Genomic DNA, 24,615 nt, shown 5'->3' with positions numbered 1-24,615 from the left:
GTAGTTAGTTAATAAACGATAACCAGGATTATACTAAAATTCATGGAATGATTAAGCATATATATATATATATTTATATAAAAGTTTCAATAAGGTCAGGAAATATTGTGAGCAATGTAAACAACTTGGTAACACATGACAAACAAATCTCATGACCAAACTACACTTTTGTTTTCACTAATAGTTGTAACAATGACAAGCGTTATTTTAAGTATGTATGTATTAACAATAAACGTACCCTCATTCGTAATGACAATGTTGATTCTAAATATATACATATTTTCCAAATGTATTTACAAAATAGTAAATACTATGCTAGGTGAAATTCAGGGCTAGCTAGCTAAGGTAAACAATAAAAATAAACACTAATTTTGTTATCAAAAATCATTTAATAATAAATCAATATACAGTATATTACTACTATATATCATTCGATGGATACAAAATATATAGAAAACAGGCATTGTAAGCAACACTAATGGGACATTGCTATTATCTATTACAGTCCTATAATAACTCCTTGCCTTATTCAATGGTCAAATACAGTATCTATTTCACGATATGTAATTACCATTATATTGTATATTAAAAGGAATCTATCTGCATGATGGCCTTTACTGGTAGATCAAGAGATTTAGAGGTTAATCCGGATACGCAATAAAAGTAATCTACTAATTTTATAGACATTGAGGGCAGTGTTGTAGTATTCTATGATATTCACTTGTACTGTACAATTTATTCCTGTTTTCCTATGATGATACAACTTGTTGACTGCTATCTGTCAGTCACTACATTGATTGTTATCTTTCCAACGCCTTCTAGCTAACAAACAGGTGCAGTATGTGGAATGTATATACATACAGTGGATCCAATTATTATATTCGATAATTCAGTACAGTACTGTAATGCTGTTTAATCAGTACACAGTATGTCTTCAAATGGATCCATCCTTTGTATCAATCTTCTATTATTGTTTTAATACAGTGTTATCTGGTACTTATAGAATGTCTTTCTCAAACTCTGTTACTATTGTTCGTGACATATCGTCCTCTTCATGTCAGACCCATTAACGCCTTTGCTTCGTCACTCTGTGCCATCAATGTTTCACTTGTGTATCGTTCAAACAACTCTTGTTTTCTTCGCCTTAACAAGGCTTCTTCAACCTGTATTGGAAGATAGGAATCACACACATGAAATATGAGACTGGGATAAAAGATAGGATAGGAATCACACACACTTTCTCTACAGTAATGTTGATGGCCGATTTCTATTACTTACATCTTTCTGTGATGGGACCGGCACATGAGCAACGTATCTAGGCTGCTCTTCATCTGTGGCCGCCTGTTCCGATTCCATTTTCTCATCATCTGACTTTAAATAAGATATAGAATAGAAAGTAATATTAAGATTAAACTAAAACAGATTGTACAGCGATAATAATGATTTTGACATTGAAATTGAATAGATTATGATGTCACTGATACCCACGTTCTCTTCAGGAGCAACTGCATAAATATCATCCTCTTCATTTGCAATGTTGCCTAGGAGACCTGCCTCTTTCTTGGAAGTCCATTCAGAGACGGCTGCCTCAATTACTAAAGCAAAATTCAAACAATTAAAATGGTATTAGAATTCATATTTTGACGACAGTTTCCAAATATGGTGGTGATATGCCCAAATATGGTAGTGATATGCCAAACTGTGGTAGTGATATGTCATCATCATGTCCATATATCATCACACATTTTTTGCCACATAACTACTTAACTACTTAAGATGTTTACTTACTTGCTTTTTCGTGCTCCAACTCTAGTGGTACCAAAACACCATCATCTTCATCTCGGTAACCATAGTAATCAGCATTGATGTATTTCATGATTTCTGATCTCGTTTTTCTTGGTGCTACTGGCGCTATTTCAGAAAGTAAATTCAATTTGTTTATTTTTATTTAAAATTTTTATTCTAATAATCAAGTTTTGTGTGTTTTTGAATTCTTAGTTTTCTTAAATAAATATAGCTTTCTTGTATTTCTGTGGTTTCTATATATTAATTCTGTACTAGTGGATAGCTAGTTACCTGCTTGTTCAAACAGCTCCCTCACACCTGGCAAATCTCTGGCTGCTCCAAAATATTTATAGCCTCTGTTTCCAGGCACCTCTTTCCCCTCATGATCCAGCATTTTTGGTCCTACTTTCTAAAAAATGAAAATAAAACAAGTAAAAGAATGTTTTAAAATTATTCATTAAAAAAAGTATTTCTATAGAACGAGTTAAAATCAATATTAATACCTTATAATCTGGTCCTCCAAGCTCCACAATTCTGACCTCCCAATGACCTTTCTCACGCAGTAACTTGTTAATTTCATCATTCATGTCTCGAATCTTAAATTCTCCAAGACCAGCTGAAAAATTTATTAAACAAAAAATTGGTTTTTGTTAGTTTAAAACAAATCAAAATAAGCATTTCCACAAATTGACTGCCTGCCATTTGGACGCATGTGTCGTGATTTACCATTTTGTATTTGTGCCACTTTTCTTGAAACTTCTCCGATTATTTGCCTCCTCCATTTCTCCGCCATGTGAAGATCATCGCATTCTGTTGCAAGGTACGGTCGTCGCTCTTTCACTGCAACTTCTCCTAGATTTGCAGCACGCCACCTAGCCAGGGTGGTCCTAAAACATAAGCAAATAAAAATAAAATGTTCAATCTAAAATCATATTTGTTGTATTTTATTAACGTAGTCGTATACTTTTCTTGTTTTTTTCAATTCAAATTATTTAATTTTTTTTTTAAACATTTAATGATTTATACTTACATAGCCTTTTCGGAATTTCTAGCCTGAAAAGTAAAAACATATTAATTTAATTAGTATAGGCCTACAAATAATACTTTGATCTCCATTTTACCTATGTGATTGCACCCGCAGAGAACCCTCTCGAGTCCACCTTTATCAATTCAAATCACTCGTTGTCTAGCCTACACACGGAAGGCCTAGACAAAACCATTCAATTTATTGGGTTTAAATTACATTTTTCATTTTCATAAAATTGGGAAAGCTTATTAAAGTAAAAAGTATTATGCTTACCATCTTTGTTTAATAAACAGTCAACTAATTTTCAAAGAAAATGTATTTAGAAGCGGACGACGTTAAACGAACGTCGAGTAACTGGTCTCCATTTTGTTTTATGTACTCATCAAATTAATCTGCAACGACAATTTTCATTGGCTAATTTTTGAAGAGGTTAGCGATAGAACCAATAGGAAACGTCGTCAATAGACAGGGAATAAACGAGACTTAACACATGTTGTTACTTTTGTTGTTTACTTTAGACACGAAATACATTGATTTGCAAATATTTTTACGAGTTCAAAATCATGGTTGGTATATGTTTACACTTGCTTCTTATGCCGAAAATATTTTGAGTAATAAACGTTCTAAAATTACCTAGGGGGCCTAGGCTAGGCCTATTCCTAGCTAGCCCTAACTAGCTAGGCCCGGGATATATACAGTACAGTATAAATATAATCTAAGCCTGGGCCTAGGCCTAGTAGTGTAGTAGTAGCAGTGGTAGACGGTCATACTAAATCTACGCCCGGTAGTGCCCGGCGGGCCACGGTATCGCCTGATAGGGTTTTTGGATATAAAATGATGTACTTGTTAATTAGCATGCTTTATTGTTAAGTCGAAAAATGTTTATTTAATACTAATAATAGAATAATAGTAATACTTTTTAAAACATTATTTATTTAAATTGATAGATTTTTGATAACAAATTTTTATTTATGTGTCACTTTTTCTAGACCTGAATTATTATCTTTCAGTTGCGACGACAGGCCAGGCTAAGAAGAGAGTATTTATATCGTAAAAATCAAGAAGAACAGAGCCGTGTCATCAGTGAAAGAAAACGCAAGATCAAGGAAGCACTTGATGGTACCATTTACTTAATTATCAAAATGATAATTTGTAATTGTTTTAAATATTTTAATCTGAAAGTTATTAACATTCATTCTTTTTTTTTTTCAGAAAATAAACAAATTCCTACAGAATTACAAAAAGATGCTCTCAGTTTGAAAAAAGCCTTGGATTTTGATGATGAAGGAGCCTCTGGTACGGAAAATCTACTTTTTTGTCAAATTTGCAAAAGACTGACAGTTTAAAATATAACCGACAGTTTAAAACAGTTCTAAATTTGATACCATTTTGTTTTATTATAGATCTGAATCATATAGATGATGAGTACCGCTGGGCAGGGGTAGAGGACCCCAAAATAATGTTGACAACATCCAGGGACCCAAGCTCAAAGCTTAAGCAGTTTGTAAAGGTATGTATCTCATACTTAATGCCATTCTGTATTCCAGAAGTAGTAGATTTTAGATTTTCCAGACTAGTCTTTCAACATACATGTTAGTTATACATACATTGTATAAGTTATTTTATTATTTCCTAATGTTCTGTTATAATTTATTATAAACTATTTTCATTTACAGGAGTTGAAGTTAATATTTCCAAATTCTCAGAGGTTGAACAGAGGAAACTATGAGATTGGTCAACTTGTGAATGCGTGTCGGGCTAATGAGGTCACTGACCTTATGATCGTTCATGAACACCGAGGTGTACCAGGTAAGACATCTCATGTATATTCATTATTTTCCATAAGCCCTTACACACCGCTTACACGATACACAAACACTGATGCAGTGTATATGAGCCTTCAGTACCAGACTTTATATTATCATCTCAAACTTTAAAAAAAAAAATAATAATATATTTAATTTCAGATGGTCTCCAAATATGTCACTTACCGTACGGCCCAACCGCATTTTTCAATTTGTCCAACGTGGTTATGAGGCACGACATACCAAATGTAGGCACTATGTCAGAGGCCTATCCTCATCTTATATTCAATAACTTTAAATCCAAGCTAGGTGAAAGGGTAAGTTTAAATGATTTTGGCACATCTAGTTTACTATTATAAGCCTTTAAAATTCTGACTTCTTTGCAAGAATTGTTATGTAATAGTAATGATTTTTCAAAAGTAATCTTGTTTGTCAGTAACTAAATTGTTTAAATAATTAAATTGTTAAATGTTTTACATATGTAACTGATAGTTTTTAATTTATTTAGGTTCAGAATATTCTAAAGTATTTGTTTCCGGTTCCTAAAGAAGAAAGTAAAAGAGTGATGACATTTGCCAATGATTCTGACTACATATCGTACAGGTAAGCTAAGTTATACATATCGTACAGGTAAGCTAAGTTATACATATCGTACAGGTAAGCTAAGTTATACATATCGTACAGGTAAGCTAAGTTATACATATCGTACAGGTAAGCTAAGTTATACATATCGTACAGGTAAGAAAAGCTATACATATCGTACAGGTAAGCTAAGTTATACATATCGTACAGGTAAGCTAAGTTATACATATCGTACAGGTAAGCTAAGTTATACATATCGTACAGGTAAGCTAAGTTATACATATCGTACAGGTAAGCTAAGTTATACATATCGTACAGGTAAGCTAAGTTATACATATCGTACAGGTAAGCTAAGTTATACATATCGTACAGGTAAGCTAAGTTATACATATCGTACAGGTAAGCTAAGTTATACATATCGTACAGGTAAGCTAAGTTATACATATCGTACAGGTAAGAAAAGCTATACATATCGTACAGGTAAGCTAAGTTATACATATCGTACAGGTAAGCTAAGTTATACATATCGTACAGGTAAGCTAAGTTATACATATCGTACAGGTAAGCTAAGTTATACATATCGTACAGGTAAGCTAAGTTATACATATCGTACAGGTAAGCTAAGTTATACATATCGTACAGGTAAGCTAAGTTATACATATCGTACAGGTAAGAAAAGTTATACATATCGTACAGGTAAGCTAAGTTATACATATCGTACAGGTAAGCTAAGTTATACATATCGTACAGGTAAGAAAAGTTATACATATCGTACAGGTAAGCTAAGTTATACATATCGTACAGGTAAGCTAAGTTATACATATCGTACAGGTAAGAAAAGTTATACATATCGTATAGGTAAGCTAAGTTATACATATCGTACAGGTAAGCTAAGTTATACATATCGTACAGGTAAGAAAAGTTATACATATCGTACAGGTAAGAAAAGTTATTCTGTAATTTATAATGTAGCGATACTCTAAAAGCAGTATTATTATCTTATTGTATTTAAGTTCATATTTACTTAGTAGCTTGTATATCCTCAATGATCATATCTTAGTTTGATTTTACACATTCCAATCTCTGAATTAATTAAGACTGTACCTCCTTTATCTAGGTTTCCATAACAACTGGTCCATTTTGTGGGTTTTGTGGTGGGGAATAAGAAAGTTTTATAGCCTGTGTTATCTAGGAATACTGTGAAATTGGATAGATGAGTCAGATCTGTGTAGTTAGTATTGAGTTTTAAAAGTAAGCAGTTGTGTTATAATTAATAAAAGCATTTTCTATTGGAATTCTGTGTTTCATCGATTTTGTAGCTGAAATTGAGAACCTGGGTTTAAGTTATTATTGTTATTATTTAGTGAAGAGCTACAATAATACTAGACATTACTCTTTATCTGTTAAGTTTATATGTATTATTGTATATCATATTGATTGTTCTTGCAGACACCATGTGTATAAGAAAATTGACCACAAAAACATTGATTTGCACGAAGTGGGACCGAGGTTTGAAATGAAATGTAAGCTTAATCTTATATAACTCTATTCTGTACCTACCAAACAAACCATGACATATTGTTAACTTTTCTTGCATGATGAGAACAATCTGTTGGGTTCTGCCATAGTTGCTACAGGTTCTGCCATAGCTGCTACTGGTTCTGCCATAGCTGCTACGGGTTCTGCCATAGCTGCTACTGGTTCTGCCATAGCTGTTACGGGTTCTGCCATAGCTGCTACGGGTTCTGCCATAGCTGCTACAGGTTCTGCCATAGCTGCTACGGGTTCTGCCATAGTTGCTACAGGCTCTGCTATAGCTGCTACAGGTTCTGCCATAGCTGGTAAGGGTTCGGCTGTAGTTGTTTGGGTCTGTTATGTTTGCCATAATTATGGCAGAACTATGGTAAGACCTTATTAGGTACTGTTTTAGTTTAGTATTAAGTATTCAATCCAACTACAATATCCACTATTTACGTTTTGTATCTATGTTCTCATCAAACTTTCTTTGATCTTGCAGTATATGAAATTCGCTCTGGAACCCTAGAACAAGGAAAGGCAGCAGAAATTGAATGGGTTGCCCGTCCTCACATGAATACAGCTAAGAAGCGAAAGCATTTGAGCGAGGGATGAAAGAGCCTTAAACTTACATATTATGAGGAAAGAAAGAAGTATTCCAGCAGATCGTAATCTTTGCAAGCATTACCAATGGTTTTAAATAATGGAATCTAGATGACTAATTTAATTATTGGTCAGAGAAATAGCTATCTTGTGACACCGATAGAGGTCAAACCCCATGACAGGCTCCCTGTACAACACCAGAATTCAACCCAAAATGTGTGAAAATTAATAAATAAACATATTTTTTAACTAATACTGTAATTTGATCTTTATTTTCTGTAGGTTTTCAATATTTAGTTTTATTTATCAAAAGTAGTTAAAGCTTAGCCTCCAATACAAGCATAATACAAGTATGGTTGAACACATTTTAATCTTTTATAAAATATTGTTCATAAAGTAAACTAAAAATTAAATATAGAATATATATACTGTATAATATTTTACAAGCAGCCTGTTATTAATAGCACACAAGTAATAATGGGTTATATAGCTATAACTAACCCTCATTAAAAAGACCACTTGTATGCAAATAGTCTAGTAAGATACTAATTGATTTTTAATTGGAGGTATTCTAGAATAGCAATTATGTACTGCATCTTCATACATAGGGTTCATGCCAGAGTTATCTATAGACTCCTGAATGCGGTCATGCGTGTATACAATTGATTTGTGGTAATTTGATGATGTACATAATTAATTTGTTCAGAGTTATTCCCTCGTTAAAATTCTTTAATAAATAATGTTTAATAATGGATGACATAATTATAATATAATGCATGTTTTTGACGTCGTTGCAGATGTCTGCTGTCTGTTAACCGACGTTTGCGGTGGCTGCGTACTTGGCTGCGGCAGAGTGTCGCCATTTGGCGCGCTTGAACGTCGCCGTTGACGCATCTCGTGAATTTTTAATAATGATGATTGATCAACAAGTTTTTCCATTTCTTGTACCTCCGTGTTGATGTCTTGAAGTTCTTGTTCCATTCTTGCTATCCTTTCATCTTTGGCCTGGTCGTCTTTGGTAAACCTCTTTAACCTCAACTGCAAATCTTTGTTTTTTCTTTCCAGTTCCTCCTTTTCTTCAAGAGTTTCTGTGAGTTTTTCTCGAAGGAATGCTTCGGTATTTTGTTGTTGAGATAGTTCTCGCGCTAGATAATCAGCTTGGAATGCGAGACCGTCGTGCTGCTTGGCTTTCTCGCGTGCTTCTGTACCGCTCATGGATTCTTCGCTCTTCTTTCTGCTTTCACTCAATTTATTAACTTTTTGTTGAAGCTCTGTTTTTTTATCATGAGACGTATCTAGTTCATTTTGTAGAGTATCACATTTTAATCTGTATTCATTTAATTTTACTTTTAATTCATCAACATCCATTTCATCAATATTCTCTTTTTCGTTTGTATTTTGTACCTGAGATTCATCTGTCTCAATGTTTTCACTTTTGTTCATTTTTTCATCCTCTTCTTTCTCAGATTTCCCCTCATTTTCCACATTGTGTTCATCAACTTTATCATTATCAACACTTTTCATTTCCTCAACATTTTCTAACTTTTGATCTTTGGCTTCATTTTTTTCAATATTTTCTTTGTTTTCAGCATTTTCTTCATTTTTCTCATCAGCTGTATTTGTATTGTCTTCATCAATTTTTTGTACATCTTCTTTCATCTCTGAGTTGTCTACCTTCTCTTCTTCTACACCATTGTTCTTGACATCTTCCTCCTTTGACTTATTAGCATCCACATTGTTGTTATCATTGGCAGCAGGTGCTGTATCGGTCATTCTTTCTGGAATAAAACAAAAAATCAAATATTAAATTTCTTTTACTTTTGATGTAATGCCCATAGAGTGCAAATACATTAAATGACATTACAAAATGTTGTGTCATTCATAAGAGAGTACTAAAATGGGCTAACAATACATTTGTGCTTATAAGTCACTTACCAATATGTATACTGCAATAAAATAATTTGTGATACGCAAGTACAGTACTGTCAAAATGCTAGTCCAGAGTAGAATGTGAAAATTGACACTAACCTTTGCCATGCAGCCTAGTAATATCCCTATCAAGTTTAGTTGCTATGGAAACGAGAGTAACGGTAACCATAACAAAAATGTTTGTTGATAAACCACCCAGTATTGGATGTCAGTATTGGAGAAACTTGGAGAGTTTGGTAATTATTGACACAGTTTAGAGTCAATAAGAACTTGTGTTCTATGAGGCAGATCGTGTACAGATTTGGTAGTTATATCTTGGACACATTTTTGTGAAAGTACTCCCTTGATTTTACTGTATATTTTAATAGTGTTTGTTTAGATATAAAGTGTCCAAATTTATCAGTTAAACCCAACAAAGGTCAAAGGTTTTGCCTCTTTATGTTCAATATATCAGATAAATCACAGTACTGTACATGGTAATTGTCTGGACAATCTGGTTAGTCCCAAGAGTAATAGGTTACACGTGTAATTGTGTTTAAAGTCTGAACATAACCTTTATCACTGTTGCAATTTGTTTGATGATAAACAAACATATACAGGTATAATCCATTAATTACCCTTTATTTGTTACCAACGAATTAGGAAGGATCCGGGTGTCAAATGATTTTATCCTCATGGACACTTTTTTAAAGTATTTTCTACACATAGGAGGGTCCTGAGGTGTGCGTAATCGATTGATTATTTTACACTTTTTCAATATAATAATTACTATATTATATAATCCTTATATTGTATGACAAGTTGCCGGCCACGTGTTTATAACGTTGTGTTGCCATGGATACAAGATATATGGTATAGCAGCAGCACCCGGTCTCACTTTGTTTGCTGGTTTGTGTAAAGACGTACTACAGAATACATAATTTTAGTCTCTAAATAACAGGCCTATATTAAAATACAATAGTGAAAATGTTCAAATAAAGCAAATATATCTAGGAATCAATATCCAACTAACCTGTTTTAAATTATTACGCACGTGACGTGATAATCGTTAATTTACGTCAGCTTGCTGAAATGTGATTGCACCCATACAATCATCTTACTTAACTGTATATGAAATCAAGTAAGGACCCAACTCGGCACTAAATACAAAATGCTGACCACTATAAACTCTCTATAACTGTGTCTACCGATTGACTGATCGTGCATAGCCTCGCTCAAACAATAGAACGCTGTTTTCTATTATGAGTTTTAAGAGGTGTTGTGTACGCTTGTTGCTAGGTAACTGTACTTTGCATAATTCCCAGGAAAGTGGTTGAGGCCTGGATGGTATTGAATTCGCCTTCGTACTTGTAATATTATCTGATTATTTATTGATTTATTGTATTATTATACCCTTTTTTTTTCTTTTCAGAAACCAAGTTTTATTAATCAAAACTCAACACTTATTAACCGTATTATATTTGTTTACTTGTCTTAGTTGAATTTTTTGAGTGAAAATATTAATCAAATTTATATTTATTTGAAAATAGCTTTTTTATAATACTTTTTTAATATTTTTTCCGTTCAAAGAGAGTGCCTTAAAATTGTAAGTAATAAAAAAAACACGAATTTATGATATTAAGTAAAACTAGTTGAGCGCCCTCTTTTTGGGTAATCCATGCACGTTGGTATCCTAGCAATGTTAAACGCGGCTGTACTGCGTGTGCGTGTACAGAGGTAGGTGCGTTGCTGCCGCACACGTTCTCCTCTTTGTCTTCGTCGCGCGCTCTCGTCGTCGACGCGTCGTGTGTTCCAACAACCGTTTTCATAATTTTTGTGATGGGATGTTCAGTTAGCAGTAACAAAAGTAAATTGATAAATGTAAAACCTTGTAATAAAATACAGAACTTTTCAGGTACTGTAACTAGGCAACAACTCGAGCCCTCTGTTGTTTGTCTCTCACGTCAAAAGGAGGACTGTCCAAGACGTAAGATCCGAGGAGGAGGAACAAGAGCAGCAACAGTAGCATCGTCGGCGGTCGACCCTGTCGCTGGTGGTAGGCCCTACAGTACCGCTACTAGGCCAAGGAATGATAGTGGTAGTGTGCAAAGTTTGAATTCAAGTCAAAAGGATTCCAATAAAATTATCGATAGAGAGAACAGTTGGGCCAGTCGGACTCTTCATGATAGTACACCTTGGATTCCCACACCTTCAAGTTTAACCCCTCATAAACAGACAAGACAGTTTGCAAGTCAAGGTCATCTGCAAATTTTTAGATATTCAACATTTGAATCTCGGCCTCGTTCATTTGAAGATCGATTCATAACTATAGAGCTACAACTTGATTCGGAATTGTTAGAAAATACGCCGTTAAGCTGTTCGTCCCCATCATCACACAGAAATGATGATCTTGCAAGCTTGAGTTACAAAGGATCCACTAAAACAGAAGATTTAGAGAAGTTAGACTATGTCCTGCCTAAACATGAATTTGATCCTCGATTTTTTCATTCTTTAGAAGATAATAAGATGGATTCTCGTTCTAAAAACATCATTACAAACTATGAAGATAAAATATCTGTAAAAAATGAACAGAAAGATGAAGATGACATTTTGTTTGAGCAAACAAATTTAGAAAAAGATTCAACTGATAAATCTACTTGCCAAAATGAGGTTGATTCCAAAGAGAATAAGCAGGTAGGTCTGATGACTTTAGAAAAAGAAACAGATAAACAAGAAGCTTGTGACAGAGAAGAAAAATCTCAAGAAAGCCCAGAAGTCTGCAAACCCTTGGAAAACATGGTGATCCACCAGAACTCTGACATCAATATTGACTTGGGTGCTTCTAGAGAGAACGAGAGTGTTTCTTCAGCAGCAAATGCAGATGGGTTTAACCCAGTTGGAAGAGATGTCACAATAACCAGTTCTCCAGAAGCAAATGGATGTATGATGGAAGAATGTGATCCCAGTACAAGACTTACTGCCCTAGATGACAATACCAGTACTTCAATTGCCATTTCTAACCAAGATTACACAGAACCTGCATATCTACAGAACAGCCATCAATTAGTTCTTCCACTTAGAAACACTAGACCTACTGATGATGAGGAGTCAGAAAGTGATGGAGATTCTGCTTACAGTTATGAATCAGATTACTTCCCTCTTGATGAGGTTGATCTGCAGCCTGTAAAGGCAGTTCACCATCAGATGTCTTTTGACAAACTTCCTCTTTTGGATGTAAATAGTGTCCCTCTTTTAGGTGCCAACAGTGGTCCTTTTGCGAATATTGTCTTCAGTGGCAAATCCCAGGAGAGTGGGTCATCACTTCAGAATGACCTCATGACTGGTGTTATGCTGCAGCGAGATGTCCAGCTTGTGGAGAGTTTGTCCTCCAGAGAGGGTGATCATGCTGCCACGTCTAATGAATGTTTTATTGTGTCCTCTTGGGGTGCTGATGATTACAAATTGGAAAGGAGTCACAAAAACAGAAGTGTCAGAGGTAGTTTATCAACGGTTGGGGGCGCTTGTCAGATGAGAAAAGATGACTCAACTAATAGTTTATCTTCGCAGCGCTCTCAAGATTTAAAATGGCCTGTACACCATGTGCATATGGATTTTTTTAATGGTATGTTTTAATATAATCCACCCAACTCCTCCCTAAATATCAATCAATTTGGCATCATCTGATATATCTCCTTCATCATTGTACATTTTTTTAAAGAGTGTTCCTTTTATTACCACAATAGATTTTGGTGACTGTTTTGATGAAGAAGGTGATTTTGGTCGGACATAGTCAAGAAAGGAGGAAAAGATTTTTTTCTTTTTTACAATTCTAATGCAAATGCTCTCAGTGTGCAATATTAAAGCAGTATTAAGTTTATTAAAAATAAATATTTATTTAATAGTAACTTATTTTATAATAAGTAAATTAACTGAAGGCTGTCTTTGTATATTGATTGGTTTTTTTTGTGCTGCCATTAGAAGTGCTAGCCTAGATAGAATATTAGTGTAAATTTTCAATTATTTTTAAAGAATTAATTTTATGCTTAAAATTAAAAAAATAAATAGTATTTATTTGTTAATACTTTTATGTTGTAAATAAAGATTGAATTGAGTGTATTTTAGTTTCATTATAAAATAAATGTTTACATATTCTTTGTAATATACTTGTTTCGATACGGTATTATAAATGAAAACTCAAAATATTAATCATCAAAAGCGCGCGAATTCTTCCACAAAAATGTAAACATTGTAGTAAGTGTAGCCACGCCCACTCATCTATAAAGTGTCAGTCAATTATTTCTTGTTTAGTGTCGTGAGCAGAGATGTTTACGTTTCCACGATGTTTTGCATCGATACGGAGATACTTTCTCATTCAGCATGATGTGTTCTCTGCAAGTGAGTTTAATTATAGATGTCCATACAGCAAAATGGTATTTTAAAGATATAAAATGCAAGTTTTTGATAATTATTACCCCAACTCTAAAACAGAGGAACCGTGTGCAAAAATATGTTTATAGAGTGCCGTGTGGATAACACGTGCCAATAGAGCGCGTCAGTTTTTCTGTTAAGTCTGTTAGAAAGCTGAGAATTCAAGTCAAATCCACCCAAAAAAACAGGGGATAGAGGTCAGTTTCTATTATATATTTAGTAACATGGATTTCATATCATATCAGTAATGTTTATAGTACTAATTTTATTTTCGAAATGATTATCTGCGAGTCGCAATGATTCATTTTATAGCTACTAGTTTAGGCTGTCGTTAACAAATTCTTCATGATTGACGATAGTGATTTACACACAGTGTGCTACTACTACTAGGCGTGTGGTGGAACTACCGATGCTGTGGCCATGCTTGGCCTGCCTTTAGCAACCATATGCTTGTACATTGCGAAAGTTTAAAGCCTAATAAAGGGTGGGCAGGCCTAAAAATAATACACACACATTTAATAATAAATAATAAAGTTTGTTTTAGATGGAAGCTAGCTTACTAACTAAAAGGCCTGGCTGGTATTATATTAATTATTAGGAATTATTTAAGTATTTTAGTACTATTATTATTAGTAGGCTGATAAATTCAGCCTCCCCCACCCCACCCCACACAAATTTACAATGCAAAAGACATTCAGCACATTTAATTCTCCAACACTTAATTATATTAATGCGCGTCATACGTTCTTTTCCCCAACCCCTTCCCCATATTTAAAAATCCTGGAGCCGCAATAATAATGTGGTGATACAGTGCACTTTCGCACCACAATCTCTCGAGCTTATCCAATTTTAAAACATTTTACCTGCTGCATGTCGGTGATTGTGAGTGACTGTAAGTCTTATTATGCCCAGTGTTGGATCCCAGTTTTATTTAGGTGCGAAACTGCAGTAGCGCCAATAACGCTACTTTACTATAAAATGTATGGACACTATTACTAATTTTAAATTTCCTATTCTATGAAATGTCATGCAATTCAGACGTGTCCTTTTTTCAGGGAGTGTGTGCTGTAGAGGTGTTAATGATTCAGAATGAATGGTAGCAGAGGAAACAAGTGTTATAGTTGCGGAAAGCAAGGCCATATGCAACGCGATTGTAACAATCCAAGGCAAAATTTTTCCAAAGGTGAGTTCATGAAGGTCGAATGATGTCATCCCAAAAAATGTGCAGAACCTGACTTGATATAAATCCTTCAATTTATATACACAGTAGCACATTTCTGAGAGTGTACATAACAATTTCTAAAGCTCTGTCTACACGATCAAACTAGTTTGATAAAAAAAAAGGTGATATGCCCAAATACGGTAGTGATTTGACATCATCATGTCCATATGGGCACATCACATTTGTTGTCATGTAAAATCTAAACCTCTGTACATAAAAAAAACAAATGTTAGTAAAACAGAACTTATTCAGCACAAGTACCTCCTCCAGTTGTTTGCTACAGCATCATTGCTTGTTTTTATTTAGGTGGAAACCGGCCGAGAGGTCGTAGCACTAACATTCAGTCAGGTAAGGTGTGTGGTAGCAGCAGTACCTGTAGCTCTGATTGATGTAATCCCTTCCTACCTACTGTATAATCCTGTCGCTTTGCATGCTTTTCTGTCTGTTGTGGTGAATGTTATTACTCTTAATCAATCTTTTTCAATTTTATTCAAGTACATAATATTATTTATTGGTTATCCGCACTTGGCGGATAACCCTTTGTTATTGTCAGGATCTTTTTTTTTTTCTTTTTTTTTTTCTATGTTCTTCTTTCTTTCCACGATTTTTGTTCGCAGCGTATCTCTAATTCTGGCCAACATATGATTGTATAACTTTGTCAAAAGATTGCTCTGTTGCTGTAGATGTGCAAGAAACTTTTTTTTTTAAATTTCGAGTCGCGCAGCGTAAGTTACGGGCGATTTTATGAATTTCAATGATTGATCATAGATTAAAAACCAAAAGTCATTTTTTATTGAAACTTGGTGAAAATTTAAGTTATATCATGCGCAAACTTTCTATGGATTAAAAATGGCATGTTTCAATAAAATTACGCGCGCACGCGCGTTCAAAATTTCAAAATGCGCTAAATTTATTTCTAATCAACTTTCTACGCGTTTCATGTCATTTTGAGCATTTCAAAAATTCCGACGCGTGGGCAATATTTTTACGCGCGCGTGCGCACGCAGCGCAAAAACATATTTTTTTTGCTTGATTTTTGTTTTTTCAGCCTTTTCTAGTAATTTTACCAACTTTCAAACAATTTCAACTTAAAATCACGTCATACGAGCACGTAAAATTAAACAATTTGCGCGCGTTTTTGAAAAAAAATTTCAAAATTGTGTCAAAATTATACCTTTTTTTGAACAGTCATAGATTTTAAACTACATGGTGAATTTTATTTTTTTTTACATATTCTGAAAGAAAATGAGTTGTAGATATAGAATCATGCATCGATTAAGCTAACCGGACATTTTGACGTCATCGTATGGCCACTCGAATATCAAATATAGGATTTTTGTCTCTTTCGTCATAGCTCATCATATTTAATAGAGCGCATCTCCACTTATCCGTATTTCATTTCCCTCCATTTCTCTATATTGTCTAGGTCAATCAATTATCTTTCGCATGATTCACAATTTTAAAAATTGTTATTACGTCATCATGTGCTAAATCGTCAATAACTTTGGTCAATTATTTTCACCTATTCTGAACTGTATGTAGTACGTATACAGTATATAGCGTATACCGTATACACTTTGACGTGACGCAAAATAGAGAGCGCACTAAGATTTTTTTCAATGGCATAATCGTTTTTCTGCGCGCAATATTTTAACGTATGACGTGCACGTGGCTTTTGCGCTGCGGATAACCTAACTCGTCCGTAGTGACGAGTTCAAATCTAGTATTTATTTCTTTCTTTACACACTTCTCTCCCATTTTTTGTTGGCAGCGTATCTCTAATTCTGGCCAACATATGATTGTATAAATTTGTCAAAAGATTGCCCTGTAGCTGTAGATGTGCAAGACCCTTTTTTTTATGAATTTTGAGTCGCGCAGCGTAATTTACATGCGATTTTATGAATTTCAATGATTGATCATAGAATAAAAAATATATGTTATTTTGTATTGAAACTTGGTGAAAATTTAAGTCATATCATGCGCTAACTTTTTATTGAGAGAAAATGGCATGTTTTACAAAAAGTTACGCGCGCACGCGCGTTTAAAATTTCAAAATGCGAAAAATCAATTTCTAATCAACTTTCTACGCGTTTCATGTCATTTTGAGCATTTCAAAAATTCCCACGCGTGCGCACTTTTTTTACGCGCGCGTGCGCACGTAACAGAAAAACATAATTTTTTTGCTTGATTTTTGTTTTTCCTGTCTTTTTTTGTAAATTTACCAATTTTCAAACAATTTCGACTTAAAATCACGTCATACGAGCACGTACAATTAAACAATTTACGCGCATTTTTGATGAAAAAGTTCAAAAATTTGCCAAAATTATGCTTTTTTTTAAACAGTCATAGATTCTAAACTACGTGGTGAACATTTTTATTATTACATATTCTGGTAGTAGATGAGTTGCAGATATCAAATCATGCATCAATATTGCTAACCGGACATTGTGACGTCATTGTATGGCCACTCGAATATAAAATATAGGATTTTTGTCTCTTTCGTCATAGCTCGTCAAATTTAATAGAGCGCATCTCTACTTATCCGTATTCCATTTCACTCAATTTTTTTATATTGTCTAGATCAATCGATTATCTTTCGCATGATTCACCATTTTTAAAATTGTGATGACGTCATCATGTTCAAATGCGTCAATAACTTTGGTCACTTTTTTTCACCTATTCTGCACTGTACGTAGTACGTATACAGTATATAGTGTTATACCGTATATACTTAGACGTGACGCAAAATAGAGAGCGCACTAACATTTTTTCAATGGCATAATCGTTTTTTTGCGCGCAATATTCTAACGTATGACGTGCACGTGGCTTTTGCGCTGCGGATAACCTAACTCGTCAGTAGTGACGAGTTCAAATCTAGTTAACTTAAGAATTGCATAATTTACAGAGTGATTGCTTGGTTTTGTTATTTTTTTATGCCACTTTACATTAATTTGTTTATTTTTATAATTTATAAATAAAATCGTACGAATGATGAACAGTACACAGTTGTTAACATCGTTTGATGAAATTTAGATTCGCTGGCCAATAGCCAAACTTGTAACATTACTGTAACACTTCTATTCCCAGTAACCTTTTCTCACAGTGAGATACTTTACAGTACTGTACCCTGGCCGCCTTTAAATTTTAAACAAGTTTTGCATACCCCTTGTTACTATGCAGGTCATAGGTCAATTGGTAGCAACTGTTGTACTGCAGTAATGCTTGGTTGTTGTGATGTAATGGATGATTAGTCTACTAAAATCAACTCAATCAAAACAATGATTCACTTAATTCGTTATTCGTATATTATTGTTTATTATTATTATTTGTTTAGCTTTCTAAGTTTTTGATACAATGTGGCCCAGCTCAAGTACGTTCTATTTTTAGGAAGTTGATGACATAATATTTACTGTTGTCTGGTAGCTAGCATGTTTATAGTATGGATAATACTGTTTGCTAATGTTTTTCCTTCACTAAAGCCTTCCCTAATTAAACACCACTGTTTTAGATACACTGGTTATCTTATTTATGTTTTTAAAAGTCGTGTACAATTTCTGGTGTTGTGGTTTGTTGTTTGCAGGGGTTTCATTTTCAATTGGAATACTAATAGCCAGAGATAATTATAATTATATCCTTATAAAAAAAAGGGGGAAGAAAAATTTGGTAAAACTGCTGATTATGGCTGCTCCCTCCCCTCATGTTCATATTTTTATTTATACTATATAATAGTAGATCATGTTTTGTTGCTAAGCGATGCTAGGCTATGTTGCTAGGCGATGTAAAAAGAATGTTATTTTTCAGCTGTGAATTTTGTGCATTTACTATCGAATCTAACCATTTCATTTTGTATAATGATAAAAACTAAAATAAAAGTTAATTTTGGTTGTTTTTTTTTTTCAGTGAGATGTTACAAATGCAATGAAACCGGGCATTATGCCAAGGATTGCGTAGATGAGGGTAAGTCATTTTGTTTTATGGAAATAAAATAATATTGATACCATAAAATATGCTATTTTTTGTGCGATTTAGGAGATATAGTAGAGTACAGTAAGACATTTTTGGTTAGTGTTATTATAATATAGATATGTTTGTTTACAGATCGTTGTTACCGTTGCAACAAGACTGGGCATTATGCCAAGGATTGTCCAAATGTGAAGGAGGATCAAGGTATGGTATAACCCCATGGTTTTCACAAATACATTACCCAATTTTAATAGAATTTAGTTTACATAATGTTAATTCATTGTGGGCATGCCAGTACTTTAGGACATGCTTCCTCACTCAAATCCTAGGCCCAATTTTGGTGGATTGTTGGTCTGGATGATGAACAATAATTTAATATGATAACACACATTTATATGAAAAGGGTCCTGGGTCATTGCAAACCCTATTTATTAACTGGTAATTCTGTTTAAATTATTTTATGACTTTTACTTTTGGTTAAAATCTTTCTAATATTTTATGAACCTTCAGCTGTGTGCTACCTATGCAATGCAGTTGGCCATCGTCAGAAAGAATGCCCCAACAAAGTTGAGAAGTGTTACAACTGTCAAGAGACAGGACACATCCAACGAGACTGCCCGAGTAAGGGTAACTCAAACAACTGTTACAATTGTAACAAGCCAGGCCACATCTCATCTGATTGCAATGAGCCAGCCCGCGAGGGCGGCAGAGGTGGCGGACGTGCCTGTTATCAATGCGGTCGGCCAGGTCATATCTCCACCGACTGCCCGAAGATTAAGTGTTATCGGTAAGTACTACTTTGTTTCCAGTAAAAGGTTTTGATATTCTGTCACGCATGATTAACTTCAGTATAGGAGCGTTATCTTTGCTAACATTTGTTATCTTTGTTTTATTTAGTTGTGAGAAGCCAGGTCACATGGCTCGTAATTGCCCAAACAATGCAAATCGCGACAGGGACAACGAATGTTACACGTGTGGAGTTACCGGTCACATAGCTCGTGACTGTCCCGAGTAAATCAGCAATCGTGAAGAGCGGCACGCAATTTGGCTTGGGCTGACGTACAACATTTGACGAACCAGCCGTAGAGGTCAACAAAAAATGTTTTCCCATTTTGAATTGATTGTTTAGTTGAGGATAAGAGGTGGGATCTGTAAAAGTGTGGCGCCGCAGCGAGAGACGCACTACAAAGTGATCCGTATGCTCTCAATTTTCTGGTGTTATTTAGTTAAGTAATAAAACACATATCCCATATTGCATCATGTTATAATATACTCATTAGTTAAATGGTACTAGTGTAATTTGCATGTCTAGTCATCAATCCAGAGATTATTAATAAATACGAAAAAAAAACTTTTTTTGTTGAATTGGGAGCTGTAACATCACATGGGGAAAAAGTGTGGATGTGATTGGCCCCCTGCCTAGGGTCGTGAACCTAGTAAAAGATGGAATCATTAATGTGCGTTAGTTGGTTATATACGCATTCAGAAATATGATCTTAAAAGGAGAAAATCAATATCGTAGAATTAAATTGATTTGAGTTTTAAAGAGAATTGCTGATGAATTAAGTGATATTACTATGTACTTAATTGTTTATATTTTACGCCATTTATCATCCGTTGGCTACACAAATGGTGGAGTTTGAACAATAATATCAACATTTATTTTTCATATTTATGGTAAGGGAGTTTCCATATTAACTTTATGGAATTTTCATGTCCATATATAGTGCCCATAATTTATATCACATCTATATATGGGCATGTAAGGTTTTTGTGTGAATTGTAATTTCATAGTCTGCTTTTTGGATTGTAAAAATGGTGAATTATACCAAATGCTGCAAGCTATTACAGATTTTCCTAATTTGTACATTTTTTTATTTACAGTACAAGTTTTCATTAAATGCCTATTGATCTTTTATTTCCGCGACATGTTTTCAGATTTTTTTAAATCACCTTAAAAAAATATTTTTTTTTTTTTTTTGTGATTTGATGTTTGATTCCTTTTATGCACTAGAGAGGACGAATGCATCAAAATAAATGATAAAATTAGCTACCAAAAGAAAAGCCAGCCAACTGTTTTAGATTTATTTTACTTTAGAATTCATTATAGGTGTTGTTTAATTTAGTTATAATTTATTTTTTTTACAATTTTAACAGAATTATTGTTCTTCCGAAAGCCAAGCAACATAAATTGTGATTAGTAAAAGTACTTCTTTTCAAACATATCCTATTTTAAGCATTAGATTTATAGACCACCAATTAGATATGTACATATCCCTGTAAGCCATCTCGCATATTTAACTGTTTAATGATCTAGGTTACAAGATTTGATTGGTCTACATGCGTCACATGACCAAAATTTGTACGTAAAACATGTGATTAAAAAATATCCAGGTTCATCTTTGGACTGGATTATTTTTTGTTTAGTTAGGCCTACAAACGTATACACAGAAAACCATATATATTATGTATTGCATTACAAATTAGCATCATCGATAAAAATATCGGAAAAATATGGAATAGGCAAACAGCATCCAGTTATTAGATTCAATGCTGTATGTCGATTCCTTGTGAGCTGGCTTATGGGTTTTAGATTGAAGTTTGTGAAAAAGAAGTAAATTCTTAAGAGATTTGTATTCCGTTAAATAATACAATTAGTCAGTTTTAACCTTTGACCTCAGAAAAAATGGTTAAAGTTGAAGCAAATGGTCAAATGTATACTACTGCAGTAAGTGTAGTACAGTAGATTGAAAACATGCATGTATTTATAGTTAAAATTGCATGAATTCTGATTTTAACAAATTACTGCAGCAATAACTTAATTTACTGCAGTAGTCTTTTTTGACGTGATTTATGTGAAAATGTTGATTAGAGGCAGTGTATAGTTTCCACTATAAGAAAGAAATGGGATGATAATAAACTTCTGTACAGTAATGAATGACGCTTATTTTGAAACTTTTAAAATCTTGCCTCTTCGACAAACAACATTGTAATTAATCGCCATTCTTTTGATTTTTTGGACGATATAACGTTCGTTCTTCCACTTCATATCGCGTTATTCGTTTTTGGTGTCGTAGAACAAAATTATCAAAATATAGACTAGTTGAAATCTTCACAAAAACAAATATTAATGACGCAACCATTTTTTTCCATTACCATTCATGCATATTTATAAATACAGTAATATTTGTCTGTAACATTTTAAATATAATCTATTATACTTACTAACTGTAATACTGTATATATGAAAAAGTACAGAGGCCTACATAACCCACAGTTGAACTATATATATATTTGAAACTTTGGTCTCCAAAAATATTTCAAAATGGTTGAAAGATATTCAGGAACATCACAATGTTTAAAAATGTAAAATTTATTTAAAAATTATATTATGTCATTTCTTCTCTTCTGAAATCCAGTGCTGTTGCCAATATGATCACCACGTCTTAATTTTTCTGGCCATAGTCAGTGATTTTATAATAGGCTGCAAACATAGTTTGCCAAAGCCTTGATATACTGAACCACAGTGCTACAGTATAGGACTGCCAAGTTGATAAATCTGGAAAAAAAAACAACCTAAAAATTATAATGTTCTAAGTGATGTGTATGTGATGAAAAAAATGTGATGTGCCCATATATTTAACGATGATGTCATATCACTACCATATTTGGGCACATCACACTTTTTTGGCAAACTAGTTTGATAGTGTAGACCCTAGTTTTACAATCCAGAGTTCCTTCATGGGTTTATTATTATACAAATAATATTTGTTATGAGACTTTCTAATTTGTATCGCATAAATGTAATTGTTCACCTTATTGAAAGGTGCAAAATAAGAAATTGACATAATAATTTAACAAGAAAAATAAAATTTAGTGCGAGTAATCATGCATGCAAGCTAAAACACTTAATTTCATGCTAATTAAATGCAAATTATGTTTTAAACTGGTAATTAACTAACCATGAAATGGGCCAATCAGCGCATCACTGAATAAGCTGAATGATGAAAAAAGCAATCTTGTGAAAAAATGTTGAGGATACCATTGGGAAGGGTAGTATACAGTAACTATGTAACCTAATCCCCATGCAAAATCTATAATTGTTATGTTGACCGGGTAAAAATTAGTTTATTCTGCACCCCTTAATGAAAGCATTGGAACCTAAGCTTACTGGTATAACCGTACCTGAATTGTTTCGCACAAGAACAAGATAAGCACACAGGCCAACCATTGCGACGCTACCAAGCTGACTCCAGTAGGTCTTTGGAATCCAACGACAGACAAACCGACTCACTTTAGACGCCATCAGAAACAACACATTTCCTACAAAGCAGGTAAATTAATTATTTAATATACAAACATGTTGATATATTTCCATCACTTTTAAATGTTTTTCCAATTTTATAAACCTTGACCTTATCAACACACCTGACAACCTGTTGTGACCTCGGTGACCTTCTGATTGGCTTTCAACAGCATCTTCTACAGCATTGCTCTTATCATCACCAGCAACACCACTCTCGCATTTTTGATATTTTTCTTTTTCCCTAAGTATTTTTAATAAAGCTAACTTTTTATCAGTTTTTAATATTTGATCAGTTTCAATTATTTTCACTGCTTCTGTCCATTTTTCTTGCGGAAACAAAACATGTGCAAAGAGCAATTCAATAAAATGAGTATGTTGCTCCGACGATAACTTGCGAGCTGATTGGTTGGAATATTGCTTGTAAATTTCTTGAGCTTGTTTGTGGTTGTCTACGTGAACATTGAGAACCATACTAGAATTTAAAACAGATTCATTTTAAAAAATTATTAAAAGTAAATATTGTATATTACAATGAATTTTAAAAAGATGTAATTATCAGCCAGTTAAGAACAAAACTGAACTTCCATTTTTATTGTGCACTACACTACATACAGATCATCATCACCATTGACTATGGGGGAGAGTGTGATTTTGACCCGGTGGCATCGTCTTTTACCCCAGCTATCTGTACATATGTATTGTCTGCATACCATAATTGCACTAATTTTGGAGGAAACTGTTGAACTGGACCATACTGGGTTTGAAGAAACGGCAGAACATCCTGCCAACGACTCATCTCTGCTAAAGCTTGTACACCAATTATGCATAGACATTCCTTCATCACATCCCTAAATATAAAAAAATATATACATTTTAATTTTATATAAACAGTTTTGTATTTTTTTTTTGTATATTTATTATTTACATTAAATATTAGCAAATAGGCCTAATTAATTATCAATATAATGCATGATATAGTTGTATTTAAATGTGTTGATATTAATACGAAGACACCTTACGAAAAAGTTATTTTCTTGTGTCGATGTTTCCTCTTTTCAGTAAGAGCATGTCTAGGGGCCTCATCGAAACAGGGGATTTCCCTCTCATCATCCCCAAGATGGGCGTTCCCACCGGCAGAGGCAGCGATCGCATTCTTGTTTTCTGACTCTGCAAACCTGGCTAGCCCTTTCTGACATAATTTATATACTTCATCAAATTTTCCCAATATAAGAAGACCTGTCGCCAATTCTACCAAATTGACTTTACCGCCCGATTGCATACTAGATTCTTCAGAGGTCATTATAAAAGCAAAATCATCAACAAATTAGCGGTGGTAACTTATTTTGCCTTTGCCGAAGGAGGCAGCCATTTTGTATTTCACAAATAATACATTATTGTACTTTACTACTACAGAAATCTTTCAACAGCAGAGAGTTATTTATAAGTTTAATAATTATTGTATAAGTTTATA

The 24,615-nt window shown here is 33.8% G+C and overlaps 6 protein-coding genes across 8 annotated transcripts; 3 read left to right on the top strand and 3 right to left on the bottom strand.

Annotated features, from left to right (window-relative positions):
* Window positions 1-339: 339 nt before the first annotated feature.
* On the bottom strand, window positions 340-3,178 carry LOC140058668 (pre-mRNA-splicing factor ISY1 homolog). Its single transcript, XM_072104361.1, has 9 exons — window positions 3,086-3,178; window positions 2,816-2,838; window positions 2,512-2,672; window positions 2,289-2,401; window positions 2,077-2,194; window positions 1,789-1,911; window positions 1,489-1,595; window positions 1,279-1,371; window positions 340-1,163 (listed from the first exon to the last, which is right to left on the bottom strand). Exons 1-9 carry the CDS (start codon window positions 3,086-3,088, stop codon window positions 1,053-1,055), a joined length of 852 nt encoding a protein of 283 aa, XP_071960462.1. The 5' UTR covers window positions 3,089-3,178; the 3' UTR covers window positions 340-1,052.
* A 100-nt stretch (window positions 3,179-3,278) lies between these two features.
* On the top strand, window positions 3,279-7,570 carry LOC140059046 (U3 small nucleolar ribonucleoprotein protein IMP4-like). Its single transcript, XM_072104863.1, has 9 exons — window positions 3,279-3,378; window positions 3,823-3,931; window positions 4,025-4,108; window positions 4,216-4,322; window positions 4,489-4,621; window positions 4,780-4,934; window positions 5,126-5,220; window positions 6,649-6,722; window positions 7,217-7,570. The coding sequence occupies exons 1-9, from the start codon at window positions 3,376-3,378 to the stop codon at window positions 7,327-7,329; spliced, it is 873 nt and encodes a 290-aa protein (XP_071960964.1). The 5' UTR covers window positions 3,279-3,375; the 3' UTR covers window positions 7,330-7,570.
* A 12-nt stretch (window positions 7,571-7,582) lies between these two features.
* LOC140059045 (uncharacterized) lies at window positions 7,583-10,475 on the bottom strand. Of its 2 annotated transcripts, none has more exons than XM_072104862.1 (2): window positions 10,259-10,475; window positions 7,583-9,095 (listed from the first exon to the last, which is right to left on the bottom strand). In XM_072104862.1, the coding sequence occupies exon 2, from the start codon at window positions 9,088-9,090 to the stop codon at window positions 8,080-8,082; it is 1,011 nt and encodes a 336-aa protein (XP_071960963.1). In that variant the 5' UTR covers window positions 9,091-9,095; window positions 10,259-10,475; the 3' UTR covers window positions 7,583-8,079. The 2 variants fall into 2 exon arrangements, with proteins under 2 accessions (XP_071960963.1, XP_071960962.1); XM_072104861.1 differs by lacking the exon at window positions 10,259-10,475 and adding an exon at window positions 9,253-9,358.
* A 557-nt stretch (window positions 10,476-11,032) lies between these two features.
* Window positions 11,033-13,334, top strand: LOC140058486 (uncharacterized). The gene is made up of 2 exons (XM_072104110.1): window positions 11,033-12,847; window positions 12,969-13,334. Exons 1-2 carry the CDS (start codon window positions 11,065-11,067, stop codon window positions 13,013-13,015), a joined length of 1,830 nt encoding a protein of 609 aa, XP_071960211.1. The 5' UTR covers window positions 11,033-11,064; the 3' UTR covers window positions 13,016-13,334.
* A 416-nt stretch (window positions 13,335-13,750) lies between these two features.
* Window positions 13,751-21,776, top strand: LOC140058488 (uncharacterized). Of its 2 annotated transcripts, XM_072104113.1 has the most exons (7): window positions 13,751-13,850; window positions 14,709-14,836; window positions 15,182-15,223; window positions 18,776-18,832; window positions 18,974-19,042; window positions 19,349-19,625; window positions 19,736-21,776. In XM_072104113.1, the coding sequence occupies exons 2-7, from the start codon at window positions 14,743-14,745 to the stop codon at window positions 19,851-19,853; spliced, it is 657 nt and encodes a 218-aa protein (XP_071960214.1). In that variant the 5' UTR covers window positions 13,751-13,850; window positions 14,709-14,742; the 3' UTR covers window positions 19,854-21,776. The 2 variants fall into 2 exon arrangements, with proteins under 2 accessions (XP_071960214.1, XP_071960215.1); XM_072104114.1 differs by lacking the exon at window positions 15,182-15,223.
* Window positions 21,777-21,986: 210 nt separating this feature from the next.
* Window positions 21,987-24,508, bottom strand: LOC140058487 (uncharacterized). Its single transcript, XM_072104112.1, has 5 exons — window positions 24,164-24,508; window positions 23,855-23,992; window positions 23,267-23,616; window positions 23,024-23,161; window positions 21,987-22,397 (listed from the first exon to the last, which is right to left on the bottom strand). Exons 1-5 carry the CDS (start codon window positions 24,442-24,444, stop codon window positions 22,285-22,287), a joined length of 1,020 nt encoding a protein of 339 aa, XP_071960213.1. The 5' UTR covers window positions 24,445-24,508; the 3' UTR covers window positions 21,987-22,284.
* Between the last annotated feature and the right edge of the window lie 107 nt (window positions 24,509-24,615).

The sequence above is a fragment of the Antedon mediterranea genome, chromosome 9, assembly GCF_964355755.1.
Source record: "Antedon mediterranea chromosome 9, ecAntMedi1.1, whole genome shotgun sequence".
NCBI lineage: Eukaryota > Metazoa > Echinodermata > Crinoidea > Comatulida > Antedonidae > Antedon > Antedon mediterranea.
The sequence above is the reverse complement of the archived record's forward strand: the minus strand, read 5'-3'. Positions and strand labels throughout refer to the sequence as shown.

What these genes read in the sequence shown, in the direction of transcription:
- LOC140058668 (XM_072104361.1), bottom strand. An exon ending in GGAGCTGTTTGAACAAGCAG is followed by an intron (nt 1,912 to 2,076) that starts GTAACTAGCTAT and finishes TTTCTGAAATAG; the next exon opens with CGCCAGTAGCACCAAGAAAA. An exon ending in CAGTTGCTCCTGAAGAGAAC is followed by an intron (nt 1,372 to 1,488) that starts GTGGGTATCAGT and finishes TCTTATTTAAAG; the next exon opens with TCAGATGATGAGAAAATGGA.
- LOC140059046 (XM_072104863.1), top strand. An exon ending in TGATGATGAAGGAGCCTCTG is followed by an intron (nt 4,109 to 4,215) that starts GTACGGAAAATC and finishes GTTTTATTATAG; the next exon opens with ATCTGAATCATATAGATGAT. An exon ending in ACCGAGGTTTGAAATGAAAT is followed by an intron (nt 6,723 to 7,216) that starts GTAAGCTTAATC and finishes TTGATCTTGCAG; the next exon opens with TATATGAAATTCGCTCTGGA.
- LOC140059045 (XM_072104862.1), bottom strand. Translation starts at nt 9,090, where the DNA reads ATGACCGATACAGCACCTGCTGCCAATGATAACAACAATGTGGATGCT.
- LOC140058486 (XM_072104110.1), top strand. Translation starts at nt 11,065, where the DNA reads ATGGGATGTTCAGTTAGCAGTAACAAAAGTAAATTGATAAATGTAAAA. An exon ending in GCATATGGATTTTTTTAATG is followed by an intron (nt 12,848 to 12,968) that starts GTATGTTTTAAT and finishes TTACCACAATAG; the next exon opens with ATTTTGGTGACTGTTTTGAT.
- LOC140058488 (XM_072104113.1), top strand. Translation starts at nt 14,743, where the DNA reads ATGAATGGTAGCAGAGGAAACAAGTGTTATAGTTGCGGAAAGCAAGGC. An exon ending in TAGCACTAACATTCAGTCAG is followed by an intron (nt 15,224 to 18,775) that starts GTAAGGTGTGTG and finishes TTTTTTTTTCAG; the next exon opens with TGAGATGTTACAAATGCAAT. An exon ending in CCGAAGATTAAGTGTTATCG is followed by an intron (nt 19,626 to 19,735) that starts GTAAGTACTACT and finishes TGTTTTATTTAG; the next exon opens with TTGTGAGAAGCCAGGTCACA.
- LOC140058487 (XM_072104112.1), bottom strand. Translation starts at nt 24,444, where the DNA reads ATGACCTCTGAAGAATCTAGTATGCAATCGGGCGGTAAAGTCAATTTG. An exon ending in CACAAGAAAATAACTTTTTC is followed by an intron (nt 23,993 to 24,163) that starts GTAAGGTGTCTT and finishes TTTTATATTTAG; the next exon opens with GGATGTGATGAAGGAATGTC. An exon ending in AGGTCACAACAGGTTGTCAG is followed by an intron (nt 23,162 to 23,266) that starts GTGTGTTGATAA and finishes CCTGCTTTGTAG; the next exon opens with GAAATGTGTTGTTTCTGATG.